The sequence below is a fragment of the Cynocephalus volans genome, chromosome 4, assembly GCF_027409185.1.
Source record: "Cynocephalus volans isolate mCynVol1 chromosome 4, mCynVol1.pri, whole genome shotgun sequence".
Taxonomy (NCBI): domain Eukaryota; kingdom Metazoa; phylum Chordata; class Mammalia; order Dermoptera; family Cynocephalidae; genus Cynocephalus; species Cynocephalus volans.
In genome coordinates this window covers 50,828,708-50,851,386 of record NC_084463.1, presented here as the reverse complement: position 1 = coordinate 50,851,386, position 22,679 = coordinate 50,828,708, and the positions used below count along the sequence as shown (strand labels likewise).

General features: G+C 46.1%; 2 protein-coding genes and 1 pseudogene across 2 annotated transcripts; 1 reads left to right on the top strand and 2 right to left on the bottom strand.

Annotated features, from left to right (window-relative positions):
- Positions 1 to 2,702: 2,702 nt before the first annotated feature.
- On the bottom strand, positions 2,703 to 3,534 carry LOC134376771 (histone H2A type 3). The gene has a single exon (XM_063095295.1). It carries the CDS (start codon positions 3,519 to 3,521, stop codon positions 3,129 to 3,131), a length of 393 nt encoding a protein of 130 aa, XP_062951365.1. The 5' UTR covers positions 3,522 to 3,534; the 3' UTR covers positions 2,703 to 3,128.
- A 297-nt stretch (positions 3,535 to 3,831) lies between these two features.
- Positions 3,832 to 4,212, top strand: LOC134376773 (histone H2B type 3-B). The gene has a single exon (XM_063095298.1). It carries the CDS (start codon positions 3,832 to 3,834, stop codon positions 4,210 to 4,212), a length of 381 nt encoding a protein of 126 aa, XP_062951368.1.
- A 3,751-nt stretch (positions 4,213 to 7,963) lies between these two features.
- On the bottom strand, positions 7,964 to 8,874 carry LOC134376130 (histone H2B type 3-B-like; annotated as a pseudogene).
- Between the last annotated feature and the right edge of the window lie 13,805 nt (positions 8,875 to 22,679).

Below are 22,679 nucleotides of genomic sequence, written 5' to 3'. Positions count from 1 at the left end.
ACTGTGCTCCCTCATGACACAGATGGTGGGTAGAGCCTGGCAGAGGTCAGCTGCCCACAGCCATGTCCGGAGTGAGACACTGTGGCCACCTAGAGTGGCTCGACGTCCCTCTTCCCATGTGGTCTCCTAGTGATGGCTGTTTCCATACCAAGGACAGCGCCAGCTCCGACTCATTATGTCAAGGTGGGACAGTGGTGTCCTGGAAATTACTAGATTGCTCCTCTTTCCCCCAGGCATCTGGTCTACCCTGTCTCCTACCCCTCTCAGAACATAGGCTTCCTTGATCTCTGCCTTTTCTTCTCCTGATTCTTATTACTTGGAACACGTTCATTTACTAGGTTCAGATTCTTTTTTTTAATTGAGGCAAAATTATGTGACATAAAATAAACCACTTTATTTCGTTTTTAGTCGGCTGGCCAGTAAGGGGATCCAAACCCTTGACCTTGATGTTATAACACCTGCTCTAATCAGCCAGCCCTTCCCTTGAACTTTAAAAAGAACCATTTAAAAGTGAACAGTTCAGGGGCAGTTCGTACATCTACAATGTTGTGCAATCACCACCTCTAGTTTCCAAACATTCTCATCACCCTACAAGGAAACCCTGTACCCATTTAGAAGCAGTCACTACCCATTTTTGTCCCTGCTCCAGCCCCTGGAAACCGCTAATCTTCTTTCTGTCTCTGGATTTGCCTATTCTGAACATTTTATATAAAGGAAACCATACAATATGTAGCCTTTTGTGTCTGACTTATTTCCAGACACAAGATTATAAACATAATATTTTCAAAGTTCATCATGTCATAGCATGAGTCAGTGCTTCATTTCTTTTTAACAACTAAATAATGTTCTATCGTATGGACAGACCACAATTTGTCCATCCATCAGTTGATGAGCATTTGAGTTGTTTCCACCTTTGGGATATTACGAATAACGCTGCTACGAGCATTTGTGGACAAGTTTTTACGTGAATTTATATTTTCATTTCTCTTGGGTACATACCTAGGAGTAGAATTGTGGGGCCATACAGTGCTTTCTTCTTCTTGCATCAGTCTGATAAGCTCTTACAGACAGAGGCAACTCATGGTATTTTATGTTTCTGAGCCTGATAACCTGATAGATGATCAGACTTCAAAACCAGAGCTGTCCAGTTGAACTTTCTGTGATGCATGGAAACATTCTCTCTCTATGCTGTCTAATATGGTATCCACTGGCCTTGTGTGGCTAGGATAACTTAGAAACTACACCTTTGCATTAAATTTTAATTAATTGAAAAGCAAATAACCCGTAGCTTGTTCCTGTGTATTGGACAGCTCAGCCTTAGGGGTGACAAAGTGCTACTCTGAGTGGACCTCTCACCACACTGCCTCCCTCTTAACACCCCATTTGAATAATTTCTTTAAAATCTGGAAGTCCACAGGGTATCTCAAACACCTAAGCCCTCAGCCCCTGAAAAAACTTTCTTCCTAATAACCACTTGAAGGGCTTGAAAGAGATACAAAGACTTACATAGCTATAAATACATAAGGACAAATTTCAGCTAGAATTGAAGGCTCTCCCGAGAAACACAATGGATGGATCTGGAAAGCTGTTAACACTCTCTTGGCCAGTCCTTGTGGTTTTGTTTTACTGAAACGGTGCCTGTTTGTTTGTTGCACTACCTACATACACTTTCCATGAATATCCTTTTGTTTTGATCCTCACTGTTAGAGGAGCAGTTGCTTATCAATTTTAGAGGCAAATAGGTGCACTTGGATATTTTCTAAAGACAAGCAGATTTGTGACTAGTTCCAGATGGTGTCTGGGGAGGCCTGGTTTGGGTAGACCCAATTTTAGTGAGATAAATGCATATTATATAATATTCTAAAATTGCCTTACTGGTCTGTCATAATAAAGAAAACCAATGAAAACAGTAGAGATTATAATAACAGGAAAAGGGTAACACTGACCTCTGACTTTATGGCAGGCATTTAAAAAAAGGGATAATCATGGATTAACTCATTTAATCCCTTCTCCCCCGTGAGGTAGGTGCTATGAACATGGCCATTTCTAGGCTGACTTTGCCTGGAGTGTCTCTGGAACTCTAACCCCTCCTTCATAACGGAATGTGGAGTTCAGGAACAGTCGTCTTCTCAAAAATCCACATATATTCGTATATTTCTTAACCTGACTCTGAAAATAATCATTTTAAAGTTCCTGAACTTGCGAACCTAGTTTTCCTTATCAAACTCACCATACATATTATTTTGTTCTGATTTTAGCAATTAATTAATGGGATCTTTGATGAATGTTTGACCAACCCAAATTAAACATATTAACTTCCTTTAAATAATTATCCAGGGCTGGCCGGTTAGCTCACTTGGGAAAGCATGGTGCTGGTAACACCAGGGTCACAGTTTCAGGTCCCCTACCGGCCAGCTGCCAAAAAAAAAGAAAAAGAAAATTACAAAATTATCCCATTCACAATTGAGTCTCCTTGAGACGTTTACACTTCCTTTTAAAACCTAATAATTTGGTTCAAGTATTGAACACATCTGCAGCCAACAAACCCTTTCCGACACCTTTAGAATTCCCAAATCAATTAAATCTTAACTCCTGCGGACATGTTAAAATTCGACAAACTCACTCACGCACTCACGTTTTTAATGGAAATACCAAGTTTTACCTATCAGAATGCCAAACGACAAATTCTTAAAAGATGAGAAATATTTTTGACAGATGAGTCGATCCAATTGTCTCTGGAGTAAGACATATTCGGTGATGTCCAGATGGAGAGCTTCCTGTAATCCAAGGTGACTTGCCACTAGCAACCATGAAGATGCCTTCAAGAACGGCAAGATTAAGCCCCCACCAGACGCTATGGGGTAGGAGTCAAAAGGGGCGGCCGCCGATCGGGCGAGTACAGCCTGCCGCAGACAGAACCCGCTGCCCACCTCGCAAGCGTGCGTGTCCCGCTCTGCCTAGACGCCCGGTGCCCGTGCGCACCCTCTCCTACCGCTGATGTGCACATCAATATGCGCTTGGGGACTGGCTCTTAAGCAATAAATGGCAGCGCCTTCAGTGCGGCTCTTTTGTGGAAACAGTGGGTGGCTCTGAAAAGAGCCTTTGGTGTCCTGTGCGGGCCCCCGGCCTCACTTGCCTTTGGCCTTGTGGTGGCTCTCCGTCTTCTTGGGGAGCAGCACAGCCTGGATGTTGGGCAGGACGCCGCCCTGTGCGATAGTCACGCGGCCTAGCAGCTTGTTGAGCTCCTCGTCATTGCGGACGGCCAACTGCAGGTGGCGCGGGATGATGCGCGTCTTTTTGTTGTCGCGCGCAGCGTTGCCCGCCAGCTCCAGAATCTCGGCCGTCAGATACTCGAGCACGGCAGCGAGATAGACTGGCGCGCCGGCGCCCACGCGCTCCGAATAGTTACCCTTTCGGAGCAGCCGGTGCACGCGGCCCACAGGGAACTGCAATCCCGCCCGAGAAGAGCGCGACTTCGCTTTGGCGCGCGCCTTGCCGCCCTGCTTCCCCCGGCCAGACATCTTGAACTCAAACACAGACAATCAGAACACAGAGCACCGGAGCAGCAACTCACACAGCAGCGAGGCCCAGCGAGCCCTTATATATGGTCCGGAGGTAGGCTAGATGGCAGCTCCCGATTGGACAGCAGCGCTAGCCAATCAGAAAAGGAAGCCCGTGTCTCCTAATTTGCATATGCCTTTCCCAGAGATGACGCACGCAACATTTAATCCAATCAGAAGTGAGCAATTCCTGATCCTTCATTTGAATACAAGACGTACAAATAGGGTTGCTCGGCGTGTAATTCGGTTTTGTTTGGAGACGTCTGCCGTCATGCCTGATCCGTCCAAATCAGCTCCTGCTCCCAAGAAGGGCTCTAAAAAAGCCGTTACGAAGGTTCAGAAAAAGGACGGGAAGAAGCGCAAACGCAGCCGCAAAGAGAGCTACTCTATTTACGTGTACAAGGTGCTGAAGCAGGTGCACCCCGATACCGGCATTTCATCCAAGGCCATGGGCATCATGAACTCCTTCGTCAACGACATTTTCGAGCGCATCGCCAGCGAGGCCTCCCGCCTGGCACACTACAACAAGCGCTCGACCATCACGTCTCGCGAGGTGCAGACGGCCGTGCGCCTGCTGCTGCCCGGGGAGCTGGCCAAGCACGCCGTGTCCGAAGGCACGAAAGCCGTCACCAAGTACACCAGCTCCAAGTGAGGCGACCCCAACGCTCCGACCCCAAAGGCTCTTTTCAGAGCCACCCACACGATCGAGAAAGGGTTTCCAACACGGCTCGGGGTTGCGTAACCGCGTGTGTCTGCATGCACCTCAGCGATTTTCTAGTTGCTGGGTGCAGTCCGGCCTGCGTGGCGCGCGGGTGAGTGGGTGTGTGCGCGTGTGTGAGCAGAACGGAGGAAAACAACTGTTCGTTAGCAGAAACCTGCGGCGGGAGCCGAGCAAGGGCCGCTGTGTTAACTCTCGCCTCCGCCCAGGGTCGTTAACGTACAAAAGAGATACACGGGGAGCTTTTGGCTCCAGAAGCCCTTCTGTAGCTAAAGGGCGCATTCCAGGGTCCCGCTCACGTAGACGCAGTCCAGGGCCGGGTACGGTTGTGTGCGGCGTGCGTCTTGCAGGTGAGGGGCGCGGTCACCTCCCTCAGTAGCACCCTACCCTCCCATGTCCCACTCCCTGTCGTGAGTGAGGCCCGGTGCACTAAACCACGAGTTTAGTGGGGTCCCGGGTGTTGTCGCGCTGCCCTGGCGGTGGCGTCTGGCTCAGTATTTCCTTATGGCCTTTCCATGCCTACCTGAACCAAAAAGACATCTTTAAGCGATGAACGTACTGGGGGGCTGTTTGCTTGGCAGGATCCCGCAAAGGCGAAACATTTGCAACCGGAAGGGCAAGCGCGGTGACAACGCAGCACTCTGCACGGGGGCCGAAGTCGAAAGCGACCCAGCTGCAGGTAGCTTTATTCTTTCTGCGGGGTTGGTGGGGGAGTGTCAATTTAAGAGGAAAAGAATTTCCCTTTCCTGAACAAATGTTACTTCTCTTTTCAGTCTCATTTTTTTTTTTTTTCTTTTTCTGTGAAGCGTTAGTGACACAATAACCCTTTTCTTACCCGAATTTATGGCATTTATTTGGAGAGTGCCATTCTGGTTCAGGGCAGCGAAGAGTCTTTATTCTGGAAAGGACATCGTTTACCTTTTGATCGGCTTGGCTCTTATTTACAAAAAGGGGATTCCTAATGGATTACTTCTTTGGACCGTTATGAGAATTAGGAGCATGGAGAGTTTGTGTCGCCTACGGCAACAATTAAAAAATTCAATCAATTTCAGTAAGAGATAGTTTTCCCCCCTCCCCTCCAATCATCTGTGCAAAGGGAGCCGGTTGCAGGCCCAGGCCGGGGCGGGCGGGGCTCGGGGAGGAAACGTCACCACCACAGTGACTGTATCAGTCCTCCCGAGCCTTTTTTTTTTTCTTTCTTTCTTCTCCCTGCGTGGGTCCACTGTAAGAGTTTTTGAAACCTTCACACGTTTTAAGATTGACATGTAAAATATTTTTATCAATAAGTTCAAATAACTGCAAAGATACATATCCCAAGTAGGTTTTAAAAGACAATTGTCACATCATCAGTCTTTTAAAGGTACTTATTGGAAAGTCAATTTGCTGGCGTAATCAAATGATAAAATTTATGATCATTCTTTAATAGATATTTACATGATTCTTTTCATCTCCTTGAACTCATATTTTCATTCCTTTGCTGCCCCAGAATTTCATCTTATGTAATATATATTTTGTATGTTTAGCAGTGTTTTATCTATCACCCTTCTCTACAAAAAATAAATATGAAATTTAAACATCTAAGTAAGTCTCTCAATGTTTTAAAAAAGCAACTGGACAGTACACACTTTATAATGATCGAAACCTAATTAACAAACAAAAAATAAAATTTTAGTAAAACTGACCTTTTTTTAATGAGATGGATGGATAGTGGCACCTTCCTTCCTCCCTCTTTCCATCCCTCCCATCTTTTTTTCCACTTGCCTCCGTGGTTCACACACCCATAGGTTTGTACAGAATCGGTGTGGTTGCAGTGCAAGCAGTGTACAGAATTATTTCTGTTCCTTCATTTTCTTTCCTTAATATAAAATATATTCTGAAAAAAACATTTAAAAATTTATAGGAATGGAAATTTTGTCATGGCCATTCTTCTCAATTCTCTGCCTTCCTAGTTATAATCCAAAATTAAACAGAGAGCCGTCATCCAAAGTAAGTAGGCCTGGCCAGGTTAGCTCAGTTGGTTAGAGCACCATGTTACAACATGAAGGGCAAGGCTAGGACACGAAGGTCAAAAAAAAATAATTTAAAAAAGTAATTGGGACTTGTCAACACTCTTAAAACTACCAAATCCAGTCCTCTCCACTATGAAACAGGTGTGCAGTGACCAACTTGGAACATCAAGCCCTCAGCCTCCTACCAACATAGATTTGGATTCAATATCCTAAACCAGCATTTGCAGTCAACATGAAACTACTCTCACAGAGCCACATAATTCTCTACCTTCATGCATTTAAAACATAGGTTTAGAAAAGTGACCAATTGTGTCAGCAGTTGGCAACAGCGTTGTTAAGTACCAAAGATGTCAAGGCACAAAGTGAATATATCGTAGTTTGCAAGTATAATTCTATAAAAATAAATTTAGGTGTGGATAATCTAAAACATTGATAACAGTTTTCAGTCCTGACTCCTCTGGCACAACTTTAAGTAAAAACAGCTGCCTCTACTTGCTGTATCAGCAGCCCAGGCCTAAAATGGGTGGGATTTGTCTCTGTTCCATCGCCTACGATCTATTAAGGGAGAAGCAAAGAAGGTAAAACAGGACCCCTGCTATTGACATTTTACAATCAAGAAAATGGAGAGAAATTGTATACAGAATCCACGTCTGTAATTACACTGTCACAACAGAAAAAGGCAAGTGTTAATGTTAAACTGCCAAATATGTGAGAATACACATGCTCCTTTAGTCTGGATCTGAAATAATTAAGCTAGATGCTTAAAACTAAAGTTCTGGAAGAAACTGGAGGGATTTTGCCCGCACAGAATCTAAAAGGCACTGAAGAGACTGCCCCTCCCCCACCTCAGCTAGACATTTCAAGTTGAATTTGCTAATTATTAGGCAGTAACCAAAGAATTCAAAAGGAGGAGCCAACTGGTTAGTTCAGTCGGTTAGAGCACAGCCTTGTAAACATCAAGGTCAAGGGTTTGGATCCCACACGGGTCAGCTGCCAAAAAAAAAAAGACTTTGGAGGGAATGAACTGTCCCTTTAAAAAGAAACTTCATAAGCAAGAAAGTGAATTTACTGTATGAAACAGTGTAAGAGGTTAGCTGTGGGTGAATGCGTGGCTGTCACTGGAGGTGGTATGGTTAAAGGGCCAGAGAGAACCAAGTCGCAAATCCATATCCCAGGCAATATTTGGGCTCTTGGAGGGTGGGTTGCTCTAAGAGATTCTTCGGCTTGGGGAGCCTCAGGTACTGGACATTTTTTAGAGGGAGGATAGCTAGGCCTGCATGCCCCGCTGTTACTTAATGTACCGTCATTCAGTGAACATCAATCAAACTTTGCCTATGATTTACTGGATTTTAATAAAAGACACTACATTTGCTTTACAAAAACCAATTTTCACCATTTGCTAGGCTTACGTTGATACATGTACATATATGTACACACACGCATAAATACACGTGGGGGATGAAATGCCAGAATCTCGGAATTGGGGACATTTTAGCTGAGTGGTGAAGGTGGAGACCAGCGTCCATGCACTTGCCGTTTTGTTTCCAACAGGAACACGTGGCATAGAAGAGGTGCTTAGCACAACTCTGGTGAAATGTTTGATTTTGGCTAGAAGCTGATTGTGTCTAAGTGGCAAAGTTGAGAGGGAAAGAGTCAGTGAAGGCCGGTCCCAAGAGTCACCGCCACAGCAGCGCTACAACACCCAGGGCTTCACCAAAAGATCCTCCAGCCTCACCCATGAGACACTGCAGGGAGATGGGCAAGAGATCTTCCTGGAGGTGACCCGCGCCCCTCAGGCACACGGCAGACGTCACAGTGACACGATATTTATGGATAGGATGCACGGGCGGAATTTGCATCATCTCCTAATTCTGCCTGTGGCGTTAACTCTGCAAGTCCTTGGGGGGAGTTACTGTGCCATTATACACAAAGAGCCTAGTTTTATCTCACGACTTGCACCCCCACTGTACAGTCGACCTTCCCCAATCACCCCAATTGAATCGCAAATCACAGAACATGTGACACCCTCCTTTCCGAGCTTGGAAGTGGCTCTGAAAAGAGCCTTTGGGGTCGGAGCGTTGGGGTCGCCTCCCTTGGAGCTGGTGTGCTTGGTGACGACCTTCGTGCCTTCGGACACGGCGTGCTTGGCCAGCTCCCCGGGCAGCAGCAGGTGCACGGCCGTCTGCACCTCGCGAGACGTGATGGTCGAGCGCTTGTTGCAGTGCGCCAGGCGGGAAGCCTCGCTGGCGATGCGCTTGAAAATGTCGTTGACGAAGGAGTTCATGATGCCCATGACCTTGGACGAAATGCCGGTATCGGGGTGCACCTGCTTCAGCACCTTGTACACGTAGGCGGAGTAGCTCTCATTGCGACCACGCTCGCGCTTCTTGCCGCCTTCTGCGCCTTGGCGATGGTCTTCTTGGACTCCTTCTTAGGGGCCGGAGCCAGCGGGAAGGCTCCGGCGAGCCAGTGAAAGCACCGAGACGAACAGAAATGCAGCCGGGGCAGGGTTATTTGTCATCTCTATATTCAAATGAAGGCTCCAAATCTCTAGCATCTGATTGGACACCCTGATGCCCGCGGCCATAACCAGAAAAAATTTATGTAAATAAGAGATGCCGGGTCTTCTTTCCTATTGGAGGATAGTTCAACCAATCCGGAAGCACGCCGGCCCCGCGTGGGAGCTCAGTGTGCGCATGTTTGTTACAACCCTTTGTTTTAACCCGGAGCAGATTTTTGTCTTCATGTACGTGGACGTGGCTGAAAAGGAAATGAAGACCGTCACAAACCCGCATCTCTCTCTGCTCTGGCTATGAGGCAAAAGCAGTGGGGACATTTTCTTCTGCCACTAACAGCTAGGGAGGGGAAGCTGATGCTTATTTAGCAAGAAGCTGATGCTTATTTAGCAAGAGAGGGGTGGGAATGGCGGCTTCCAACTGCTTTAACCATTTATTTCCCATTCACGTGTTTCCTCCCTAGACATCAATGAGATACATTCCTTTTAGAATTCAAGGGTAAATACAAACCGTTTGTTAGGAAACGCAGAAAATAGTACTGAATATATACTAAGTTGGAGGTAGTAGCAGGGAAGCTTTTTAACTGAAGAGAGGAATTGAGTGGGTTTCAAATGACATGCTAGTCTTTCATATTGTTATTATTAATGCCGACGAATCCCATTTGAAGTGACAGCCATGACGCTGAGAGCCTCATATGCATGATCTTGTCTGTCTCCTAATAATTCTAAGAGGTAGGGACTATTGTTGGTCCCTAATTACACACCAGAACACAGACTTTTGGAAGTCACCAGTCTCAAGTTGTCTCCTCCATCATATTAACGCCCAAGATAGAAACATACGTTGTTATATATTTCAGCATCACCTGGAGAGTTGTTTAGAAAAACAGGATCTTGGGCCCCACCCTAAATGGATTGACTCGAAATATGCATTTTGAAAAGTTTCATGTGCATGTTACAATTGGGAAGCTCTGGTCTGAAGGTCATTTATCTTCCCTGCCGTGGGCAAGTAACTCACCTTCTCTGCACCTCCATTTCCTCATCTGTAAAATGAGGATATCCAGGTCTACCTCACAGGGCTGCTGCAAGTTAATGTGTGTGAAGCAGCTGGCAGGATTCCCAGCACACATATAGTACCTGATTTCTGTTAGCTTCTTTCTTTCTCAGAACTGACCCAGCCACCAGCAGCTGGGACTGCCTCAGCTGAGCTCCCTCTATGCCCTGGACAGCTGCACCACATAAATATGTAGCAGGAGCTTTTCCCCTAGTCCCACCAGAATAGGGACTAAGCTGTCATCCCCAGGGCAAGGATGTGGCTTTCATTTCTGATCTCTGGAGTGGAACACAGGGCTTGGCACCTAGCAGAGGCCCCATCCGTGCTTGTAGAAGGAATAAGCCTGTGAGTTGCGGCAGTACCCTCTATATAAAAGTCTGTTGTCTGAGGTCCACTGGGCATCTTGAGACTGTGGGTTCCCTGTGCTGCTCTGGACATACTCAGCATTAAGCATTTTATCGGTTTTCTTTTAAAATAGGTGGTTGATTAACAAACATTTCTAGAGTGCTCACTAGAGCTGGGTAACACTTAACAAATACTTAATTCGATTTAGTTCTCATAACAGCCCTTCAGGGTATGCACTATGATAAAGATTCTTTGCTTTGACCAAACTTTGGTTTGGCTCCTGAACCTTCTCCTAGGCCCATCTATGCACTTTTTTTGAAAATCCAGATTTAGCAAAGGACCTTGTGAAGTAAATTTAGCAAGAATCCCCCACCCTTGATATCGGACCACCCTCGACATCTGATCATTTCTCATCCCCTCCCTGGCCTCTCTTCAGAAGAATCATGTTAGGTCACTTTAGCCAGAATCCCCCTGACCCTTAATGTTTCATCTTAGTAATTGTCCGTCCACTGACCCGCACGCTACTCCTTGGTTATATATTTCCACTTGCCCATGCTGTGTTCAGAGTTGAGCCCAATCTCTCTCTCCCACTGCAAAATCCCCTTACTGTGGTCCTTACACATATCTCCATGGCCCTAAATAAAGTCTTCCTTACCGTGCTTTAATGAGGGTTAACTTGAGGTTTTCCTCGTAGGAAAGAAGGAAGGAATGAAAGAGAGAAGGAAAAAGAAAAAGAAGGAAGGAAAGGGGAGGGAGAGAGAAAGAAAAAGGATGCAAGCAAAGAAACAGTGGCCTCTGGCTTACCCACATGGACAGACAGCTGTGCTTGGGAGTAATGGCTTGGAAGAGAAATTTAAAAAGGTTCAGAAGATTAAAACCAAAAAAAGAACACTCCCCTTTCCCCCTCTTTAATGGCTCTAGAGTACAGTGCCTGCTGCTGGAAGCCATTCAGTAAATATGTTGAATGAATGGCTGAATGCCTGAAATGAACACATTTTAACATCCTGGATTTTTGTGCAGCTCCGGATAGCACACTCTTTCCTACCAGGATAAAAGCTCTCTGAAGGGATTGCCCTCCCACCCCAGCCAAGAAGCCAGGACCCTTTAAAATCGTCACAAACACACCTTTAATTCAAATGACACATTGCAATGGCAAAGAAATGGCACTTACGTTTTGCTTTGTTTCCCCAAAAGAGTGTTTATTGTCGATACTGGAATAGCTTCCCTAAGACAGGCTACATGGAGACCCCACTGGGAGGGAGAGATCTGTCTGGGGGCAGCACCCTGCAAATTACAGAAAGGACAGATTAAAGGCATCTTAAGAGTGAGTTGGAACATTTTGGCTTTTAGAATTGGAGGAGGAGGGGGTGGCTGAAATGACAGAGCATGCCGTGGGTTTTGCAAATAACATGGGATCTAGATAAATGTTTGCAGATTGCAAAGAAGGAAAAGAGGCAGCCTTTGTCCTCCGCACAGCTTACAACTGGCATCCTGAGGACAAAGGCCTTCCCACTACCACCGGGAAGCATTTCCACCCAGGAGTCTCCTGTGGCGAGCGTCGACCTGGGGCGCTGGAAAGCCCCCTCTCTTAAAGATCTTGCTTTCTAGGGGCCGGCACTCTGGGACTTCCCAGCCCAACGCATGGAGGACCCGGGATCAAGGCAGGTGCTCATGGCAGCCAGCCACCCAGAAGCGCCCGCCGCTGACCAAGGAGAGGAGGCAGACCGGCTGATTTCCAACGCCCTTGTTTGCAGAAGCGGCTTCTATGGCCATTTCCATTTTATTCCGGTAAATAAAAAAGCTGCAAATGCCAACGACAGGTGGAAATGAAGGACAGGTAGCTGGGGAAGTAAAATAGAAGCGCGAAACCAGATGAATGCACCGGCCTGTGAAACGCTGCACACCATCCCGGCACGCCGTGCACAGGCGGGCGACTGCCCGGAGGCCACACGCGCTCACGCCCGGGCTCCCCGAGCCGCGCGAGGTCACGCGCGCAATGGGTGGTCGGTGCCCCCCGCGCTGAGGGAACCCGAGCCCCGTTCCCCCTCGCTCCCCGCACCTGAGCAGCGTCCTTCGGTGGCTCTATTTGTCCCGCGACGGCGCTCCTGCAGGTTTTCGTGAAATGTTCTTCAGCGGAAGTGCTCTGCCCACCCCAGATTTATATCATATTCTCTCTTCCTAAGTGTCAGGTCTGTTCAAAACGAATCTAGTGGCTTCAGGCAGTATTTGGAGAAGATATGGAAACCAGGCGACGCACATGTCACACGACTGAAAGACATGTTATGAAAAGAATCTGTATGTTTTCAGCAGGGGTGGCCTCCACCAGGGAAGGGAGAGCTGTGGGGTGGGCAGGGAGCGGAGGGGCAGGGGAGGAGATCGACGGGAGGCGCTCGGGGAGAGGAGCTGGGCGGACGGGCGGGAAGGGTGTGCAGGAGCGGGGGTGAGGGTGGGCGGGAGGTGCGCAGGGAGGGGAGTGTGGGGGTGGGCAGGGAGGTGGCGCCGGAGACCAGGGGGAGGTCAGGAAGCGAGGGGCGCAGGGAGGGAGGCGGGTAGCTGGCCACACCCCGCACATGTCCCCGGAGACGCCCTTGCTCGTCCTGCGCGGCTTTGCCTAAGGTCCCCCACGCTCCGAAGCCCCAAAGCAGCTGCATCCCTGCTTAACCCGCGACAGCAAACCACGGTGACGTTCAAAGACAGAGCACAGATGCGCATATTATACAGCAAATTCCAAACTCAGAAACACAAGTGAGGGACGCAGCAGTAAAGCTCAGCTTTGGAAAGCTCCGTGGAGTGCATCAGCCCATCGGTTTGCCAGGAGGGGACGGGAGGATAGAACTTGCCCCAACCGAGATTGTCCGGTTCGGATAAACACCAGCAACTGCGGCTCTTCCTCTGCGCGTGCGAGCTGCCCCCGACCGTGTGTGGGAGGGGACGGCACCTGTCCCCCTCGGTATCCAGGCGTCGCGGCACCCCTGTAACCCCAGCACGTCCCTGTCCTGCACCCGGCGCCCCAGCGCTCCTGCACTTCGGTATTCCGGCACCCTTGCGTCCCCTCACCCCCCTTTCCCGAGCCCTTGCAGCTGGGCACCCCGCAGCGCTGCGCCACCCTCTCGCGCGCTGCCCTCCTGGCGCCCGGGGCGCCCCGTGGCGCAGGACCCCAAACCGAGTCTTTGCAATGGCGTGGCAAGGGGAGCGAGACCCGCCTGGAGTGGTTCTGAGGCCCCGGGCCTGTGCACCGTCCTCGCCCAGCACAACACTGCCACGCCCAAGGACCCGCAGCCAGTGCGCCGCATCCGCGGCCACCAGCCCCTCGGGACTGCGCAGAATGCTCTTCTGGAAGAAACGCACCACGTCAATTAGGTGACCCGTGTTCCTTTTCCCCGAAGGTTTTTGACTTTTCTTTCGTCTTAGCGGGCCCTATAACATCTGGGCAGAGATGCAGCTTCTCCGTCGCGTTTCAAAGCATGTTGGTGGGGGTCGGGGGTGGGCATCGTGGGATCCTGTTTGCAATTCTAGACCCTTCAATCAATCCCAGTCTGAACTAGGAAATGAGCTCACCACCAAGTCTTTCGCCTTCTGTCTCTTCCTTCAAAGGCTCACTGGAGTCCGGACTGGAGACCCCGCCTCCTCTTCCTCTAATCTTGTTTTGGAGCCTCGGATTCTGGGGCCTGCATTCCTCCTAAGTCGTCGCCTCTACGGGGTATTGTCAGGGTTAGGCATTATTCGTATGCTGGAACACCAAATAAATTCTAACATTTAATTGAAAATTCCCCCTTCCAGAAAAGGAGCAAACTCCTGCAATTTCTACAACATTGAAATAAACCCCCAAAGGCCTGTAGCCCGTAGCTGCGTTGGGTGGCATCTTTGATTTGCTATTTTGAATTTCTTTACACCTGCACCCTCATCTGCATGGGGTTATCCACCTGCCCCATCCCACCTATAGTAACAACTTTCCAAAAACTCTTCCTTATTACTTGACAGATTTTTTGTTTCTTTGTTTTTTGGGGGGGCGTAATACTTTCACAAAATGTGACCTGATTTGCACACATATATCCACTTTTTCTTAGACCACATACTCAGAGGGGATGCCTCCTTCAGATTTTCTGGGACAGCCCTAAAGCTTTCCCACAGCTGTGTAACACCGGCGGCCAGCACACATGCTACTGAAGTCAGCAGACCCTCCAGAGACCAGCATTTACTTTCTTTCCGTGACTTTCTTTTTCCACAACCAACAATGGTTTTTGACTTCAGATGCAAGCAGTTGTAATGCCTTGGGTACCTTCCTCAGGTTATAGGAAGTTCCTGGGAGTTGCTCCTGTCAAATGGCAAACCAAACGGGCTTCCTGGGACCAGCTGAACACGGGTGACTATGCTGGAAGTGGCCAGGCAGTTTCTAAATGGGAGTAACAAACCCTTCCCCTAAGGCCCAAGCCTCAAACTCAACCCTTTTCAAAACTGAACTCACCTTCTTAGCCCGGCCCCTCTCACTCCACGGCACACAGAAAGACTGGGTGGGATCATCTCCCTCCCTCCCCATTTCCAACCAAAGGCCACACTTCTCTCCCTAGTTCAGCGTCACCAGGCTCTGGCCAACACTCACAGAGCCACTTGGGTGCAGCTCGTGCAGGGGCAGGCATTTGGGATTAGTTGCCCAGCTTTCTTAGGAACCTCCACTCTCACCTTGGCCTCCTTACAAATAGTCCACATTTCTGCAACCGGGTGTTGGAACATTCGGGAAGCTGGTGACATCTCTTCACCATGTAGTCCTTGCTATGCACACGCCATGCCACTGGGTACTCTACCCACAATCCCGAGCTTGCTCTGGGCCTTGTCTTGTTGTTTTATTTTTGGCAGCTGGCTGGTATGGGGATGCGAACTCCTGACCTTGGTGTTATAACACCGCATTCTAACCAACTGAACTAACTGGCGAACCCACTGTTTTAAAATAGTTTTTAAAAAAAAGTATTCAGGTTGGTGAGGCCAACAGATCAGGAGACAAATGCCATTAAAAAGAGAGTTTATTACTCACAGTTTAAGAGGAGGGGGCATGCATTGCCTCAGGGTCCACTCAAGGAAGCACCAGGGTCTGTCAGGAGGCAGGGGATCAAGGAGGAAATGTGGGCAAGAACCTTTATAATAGTCTGCATGAGAAGGAACCAGGAAGGCAGGGTACACAGGCTTAGACTGGCTGGACTGAATAATTTCCGCTGGCTCTGGGGCACAGAGACTGGCCCCAGTTGTTGAGTACCTGCCCTGGGGGGATGAGGCTGCAAGTGTGAGAGCCCTATAGAGGAGGTGATTGGGGAGTTGGCTCTGGACTGGTGGGTTTGTATAGGAAATGTCCAATCCCGGTGAATCATTTACTATCTCTAGTAATTGACTAGCTCTAAGAGGGGCCATCCCTTTGGCCAGCAGGGGCCCAGATGTGAAAGCATCCAAAAATACAAGAGATAAAAGGCAATTAATACACTTGTGTTCCTCTTTCTGCCAGGAATGCCGCTTGAAAGTGATCACAAACGGGGGCGGTGGGACAGGGGGATGCTGATGACACAAAGATTACATCCTTGCTCCTTGAACCCCCCACAATTTTGTATAGCTGTACAGTAAACCCTCATCTCACCACAGTGTCCCATGTTTAGAGAGATGGCTGTCATCAACCATGGCTCAGTATTGTCTCACGAACCCTTGGTGTGTGCAAGAATCTAAATCTCCCAAGAGAGCCAAAAAACTCAAATCAAACTGGAGCCCAGAGGAACCTGTGCTGGTAATCGCACTATTTGTTGGGGATAGGGGATTGTTAGGGGTTAAATTGTGTCCCCCCAAATATTCATAGGTTGAAGCCCTGCCTCTAGAATGTGACTGTGTTTGGAGATGGGACATTGAAAGAGGAAATTAAGGTAAAATGATGTCATTGGGGTGGACCCTAATCCCATAGGACTGGTGTCCTTATAAGAGGAGATCAGGACATAGACACACACAGTAGGATGACCGCATGAGGACACAGGGAGAAGACAGCGTCTACAAGACAAGGAGAGGGCCGAGCCTGTGGCGCACTCAGTAGAGTGCTGCGCTGGGAGCGCGGCAACGCTCCCGCCGTGGGTTCGGATCCTATATAGGAATGACCAGTGCACTCACTGGCTGAGTGCCGGTCACGAAAAAACGACAAAAAAAAAAAAAAAAAATTTGGCAAGACAAGGAGAGAGGCCTCAGGAGAAACCAGCCCTGCCCAGACCTGGATTGCAGACTTCCAGCCTCCAGAACTGTGAGAAATAAATGTCTGTTGTTTAAGGCACCCAGTGTATGGTGCTTTGTTATGACAGCCTTCGGGAAGTTGTAAGATTTAGACAGAAGAAGTCAGAGAGCTATAATATGCGTCTGAAAGATGTGCAAGGTACCAACTTTTTGAGTTCCAGTCCACATTTTCATCAACATTCAGGTTAAAGGTGAGAACCAGGTGCTGAGATTTGAGCAGAGATTCTACCATTTATTAACCTCAGGGCCTATTGTTCATTCACGTTAGGGTCCCTATCATTCATTTGCTTCAGTGCCCTTAGAAAGAAATCCCAATTTGCTTGGGTCCAGATGATGAAATGGTTTTAGAATTATACACAGAGATGCAAACTCTTAGAAATATTATTGCTTTTAGTTTAGGTATATTTGGACTTTTAGGGTATTAAATTATTTAAGCCATTTTGACACTGAGATTGAAAGATTGGCATGATAACTGCAATTAAAATGAAAAATTGAGTAATTGATTTTGATGCAATTCTTTAAGTCAAAAAGGTTAAAAAATGATACAAAGATTACCCATAATATTGCATAGTAAAGGCAACCTAATATTCCCCATCTGTAAGTTTGCCCATTCATTTTGCAAAAGTTATTTCCATCCCTGTTGAGGGTGCGGGTAGAGCAAAGTGAACGTGGGCCCTGCCCCAAGATGTGGACCATGGCCGAGCTCACCTGCACTGTCTCCTGGCCCTGCAGGTGACTCTGTAGGCCTTCTGGTATTTTCTTCATCCTTCTCTTTTTTTCTTCCCTTGGCCCCTGATACAGCTTGGATGTGTTGTCCCCTCCAAAAGTCATGTGGAAATTTGATTCCCAATGTGGCAGTGCTGGAAACTGATTGAGTCACAGAGGCGGATCCCTCATGAATGGATTAATGCTCTCCCTGGGGGAGGGGGGATTAATGACTGAGTTCTTGCTCTATTAGTTCCCAGGAGAGCTTGTTGTTTAAAAGACCCTGGCACTTCCTCTCTCTCTCTTGCTTTCTCTCTTTTGCTTCCTCTCTCTTGCTTTCTCTCGCCATGTGATCTGCTTGTACCCGCTGGCTGCTGCCACTTTCCACCATGAGTAGAAGCAGCCTGAGGGTTGTCCCAGAGTCATAAGCCAAATAAACCTCTTTTCCTTATATTACCCAGTCTCAGGTATTTCTGTTATAGCAACACAAAACACACTAAAACAGCCCCTGACTGTCATGTGTGTGGCCCTGAGCAACTGGGCCTTGCTAGAACTTACCCTCTTTCTCTGGCTGGTGCTGGTCCCAGCCCTGGACAGGAGGTCTGACCTCGGGGTTCTCAGGCTCTTTCTGTGGTCCTGCAGCGCCCAACACAACACCCACCCTGGCTTTGGCTGAGACATTTGGAAGTTAACCTCATCATCAGCAGCAAATAACTGATCGAAATTCCTGTGGAAATGGGCCAATGTTCACAGTGACAGATTTGAACACCTACCACTAGGACAATGATAAATCAATTACACAGTAAGCAGAAATATTAAGGAGCTGAATAATACAATGAATATCTTCAGCTTTTAGAAATATACCCAACAAGCAGAGAACTCACTTTCCTTTTGAGCCTTCAGGGAACATTAATGAAAACAATTCATCTGTGAAGTCACAGAGGAGGATTCCAATTACTACCAGGGAGCTTATGTCCTACATCCCTGGTGTGTAAAGTTACAAATCAATAGCCAAATTTTAGCTACAAATTCCATATATTAAGAAAACTAAATTATATATTGCTAGATGATGTTTGAGTTAAAAAAAAATTTATGCAAAGTGAAATAAGCCAGACACACAAGGACAAATACTGTAGGATTCCACTCACATCATGTCCCTAGAGGAGTCAAGTTCATAGAGACAGAAAGTGGATTGGTGGGTGCCAGGGGCTGGGGGAGGGGCAATGGGAGTTAGAGCTTAATGGGGACAGACTTTTAGTTTTCTAAGATGAAAGAAGTCCTGGAGATGGACGGTGGTGATGACTGCACAACAACGTGAATGTATTTAATGCCACTGAACTGTATCACTTAAAAATGATTAAGGGGCTGGCCAGTCAGCTCACTTGGAAGAGCATGGTGCTGATAACATCAAGGCCAATGGTTTGGATCACGCACCAGCCAGCCACCAAAAAAAAAAAAAAAAAAAAAGATCACGATGCTACATTTTATGTCATAAATTTTGCCATAATAAAAGAAATCATGTGTGAAATTTTAAAAATGTAGATTCTAATGAAAAGAAAATACTGTATAAGTAAAAATATATATATGTGACAGTGCTAAGCTATACTTAAGGGTAAATACAGCATTAAAAACACACTATCAGGAATGGATTCAGCCTTGAAAACAATCTTTCAAGTGGATGATTTTGAAGACCTAGAAAATCTTGGAAAACCATTCCTGCAGATAATGCTATAATTGCAATTTATATTTGCTACTTACCTTTTTCCTTTCAACACTTCATCAGTTGTTGGTCTAATCACGAAAATTCCTGTCCTGATTTTTTCTCTCTCTTCAAACCTTAAATGCTTCTTCTTTACTACAATTTCTCTTGAGGCAGGAAAATACAAATGGAAGTAAAAAAAAAAAAAAAAAAAGAGTATTTTAGGCAGTTTTGTGCAGGTATTAACCTGATGTGTGACACTTTTAGTCTCCTTTTCTGTAAGACACGGGAACTGGAACACATCCCCCAGTGTTAACATTTTTATGATCCCATTTTTTTCTTTTTCATTTGCACATGGAAAATTTGGAGGAATACCACAGTGACTTCAAATTTACCTCCTAGTTAACTGTATTTCTTAGTGCTCTTTCTGCCTTTTAGAAGCAAAGAAAATCAATTACTTTAAATTCCTTTTCCATGTGCCAGACGTGAAATTTCCTGAGTCATATCTTCTTCACCTAAACATTTTTGTACCTTTGATCATTTCTCTTACACATGAAGTTTATAGTCTCTTTACCACTTTTTCCTGTACACCCTGAATTTTGAGAATAGAACTTCAAGTAGGGTAAAGCCACAATGCAGTAAAAAACACATAAAACGCACATCAAATACACAAGTTGAATAGGAGATTATAAATTCCTGTAATTAGAATCCTTCACTTCTATTCTAGTGGTCTGTTTTGTTGCCGTTGCATTTTTTAAAAAACTCCTTTACCACCCTCTTACAGAAAATATTCAGATATTTTGTAGTTGCTTGCCAATGAAGTCCCTAAACATTTTACATGAATCAATTTAAAATATTATCTTGAGAAAAGGAAAAAGGTTCCATACTGCTATGGGTCAAATGTGTCCCAAAAAGGAAACCTGACCCCCATTCTAACAGTGTTTAGAGGGTGGGAAATCCAATTATGGTATTTGAAAGCTGGGGCCTTGAGAGGTGATTGCTTAGTGAGGACTGTGCCCTCCTGGATTAATTTTTTTTTTTTTTAGTGGTGGTGGGCATTGTAGTGGATTATATTATGTCCCCCCAAAATTCACTGAAGCTTGAATTGTGTCCCCCCAGTTTTATGTATTAGAAACTTGGCCCCCACTGTGACTGTTAAAAGGACTGGAAATCCTATTATGGTAATTGAAAGGTGGGGCCTTGAAGAGTGACTGGATTGTACGATCATGCCATAGTGAATGGATTAAAAACGGTGGTCAGGGGTGTGGTGCCGAGGGCTTTAAAAGAAGAGGAGAGTCTGTCTCTCTCTGCTGCTCTCTCTGCTTCCACCATCTTGCAATTTGAGACCCCTGGGTCACTGTTGCCACCACGGGCTGGACTTTGGACTTCCCAGCCTCAGAAACAGTAAGCAATAAATTCTTAATGTTTCCTAATAAACCACCCAGTTTCAAGTATTTTGTTATAAGCAACAGAAACGGACTAATACAGGCGTGGTTCTGATGGCTTTGCAGGAGAGCGAGTGAGAAGGTTATCTCTGTTTTGCTCCTGTGAATCTGGCCATATGACATTCTGTGTTGCTGTAGAGAGTCACTACCAAGAACAAAGCCCTCACCGATGTGGAGGACCTCGGCCTTCCCAGCCTCCAACCTATAAGAAATACACTTCGTTTCTTTATAAGTCTCCCAGTTTCAGGTATTCTGTTATTAAGCAACAGCGGCGGACTGGTCTTCTTTAGTTACTTGATGTTGAGAGTTGATGTGATGGGAATCCAAGAACATCAAGACAGCCGACACTTGTAAATGTGCTACCATCTTTTGGGTGTCTATGAAATGTAATATTGAGCAATGATAATGTGTAATATTGGAGCAAAGGCTCCACTCCGCCTCTGATGGGAAAGTGGAAGTCTTCAACTTTCCAAAAGATTCACGAACAGATGAGGGTGAAGGGGCACCTCTCTTCACCCGACCCCAGTACAGACAGCACCAGGCTAAATCTCTCATCTGAAGGCCAGAGAGGAGGGAGGCTGGAGCAAGAAATGCCAGGTGGCCTTGTCATCATGTTGGAAGTGGGGATGCCAGCACCACACTGTGGGTTCCGCTGGCAGTAAAGGGGAGGGACTGACAGGCAACCACATTTGCCAGTTCCCGTTTTCAACTCCTGTACACACATTTTAATTTGATGAAATGGAAGGCCTGTACAATTTGTGAGTCATTCTCCAGTTATTGGATCTTTAAGGTTTTTTTTCTCTCCCCAAATAGTTATATGACAAACATTTCTCAACAAAACAAAACAAAAAACACAAAACAAAAAAATTTTTTTACAGGCTTTACTTCCATTTTGGGTTATTTTTATAGTCTGATCGCTGAGAAGAGGTATTAACACATATTGCTGCATGGTTTCCCAGAAGCACTATCTGCAAAATCAAGGTTTTTCAGAGTTTTTTATTATTGGTCTAATTACTTAATAGTAAATAAAAGAAATCTCATTTTTATTTTCCTATTTCTCAATAACTGGTCATACTACATTTTATTTCCCAGATCTATTCAATCGTGTTTTTTCGTGTGAATTGACAAGTCCCACATGTGTGTGTGTGGGGGTTATCTTTCCATTGTAATCTTCCTTACCAAATTTTATGAATTCTCTGTATATTTGGGGCTAAAATTTTCCTGGTTTGGCTGTTTGCCTTTGAATCCTTCTTGATTTTTTTTTTCACTCGCAAGATTAGTCCAACATGACTTTTGTTTTTTGTTTTTTACTTGTCTCTCCACAGCAATCCTAGTTTATCCAGTTAATCCGCTTGAAGCCTTCTGTATTAGTCTGTTTCTGTTGCTTACAACAAAATATATGGAAATGGGTACTTTGTAAGAAAATGATATTTTTTACTTACAGTTTCTGAGGGTGGGGCGTCCAAAGTCCAGGGAACACATCTGGTGTGGTGACAGTGACCCCTCACATTGCACGATGGTGGAAGCAGAAAGCAGAGAGAGACTAACCTCATTCACTCCCTTTTTAAGCCTTCAGAAACACACCCATGACCACCAATATTAACTCCTTCATTAGGCATGGTCCCACAATCTAATCACCCCTTCAAGAGTCCACCTTTCAATTACCATAGTAGGTTTTCCCACCCTCTTAACAGTCACAGTGGGGGCTAAGTTTCTAATACATGAAACTTGGGGGATACAATTCAAGCTTCAGTGAATTTTTTTTGGGGGGGGCATAATTCAACCCACTACACCTTCTAACCTTTACTACATATAACTAAGCTGAGTTTGCTAGTCTCACTTCTTATTGCCTACCTAGTGCATTTCCAAGTCTACACCAGATTTTTTAAAAAAACCCTCCAAAACAAAACTACCTCTGAGTACCTTGCACTTGTATGAAATAACAGATTCATGTTCTAAAATTTAAAAGTTACTTAGGGTCAAATTACATATTTTTTTAAACCACGCGCTTACTAATTTTCAAAATGAAAAAAATAGATTACTCCTCCCCAAAAGGATTTTTTCTTCCGTTTGTTTTATTCAAAAACAGTGCAACAACATAATAAACTGGGTCGGAAGGTATTCATTTATAATTTTAGTACTTAAAGAGTTTCATTTTAGTTTTTCCATATGTGTTTGTATTTTTTATAGGTACACCCTATTTAAATTTTTTTGGTATCTTGATTTTCTTTAGCTAACATTGTGAAACATTTTCCCAAGTTGCTTACAAATGCTTATCTGACGTCCTCCGCTGCTCAGTCAATGAAAGGGAGCTTCCTCCCCTCCACAGTCCCCCGCACCCGTGTACAGCGCAGGGCGGACAGCGGACACCACGGCCGGC

Excerpts from the sequence above, each read along its gene's own strand:
- LOC134376771 (XM_063095295.1), bottom strand. The coding sequence starts at position 3,521 with ATGTCTGGCCGGGGGAAGCAGGGCGGCAAGGCGCGCGCCAAAGCGAAG.
- LOC134376773 (XM_063095298.1), top strand. The coding sequence starts at position 3,832 with ATGCCTGATCCGTCCAAATCAGCTCCTGCTCCCAAGAAGGGCTCTAAA.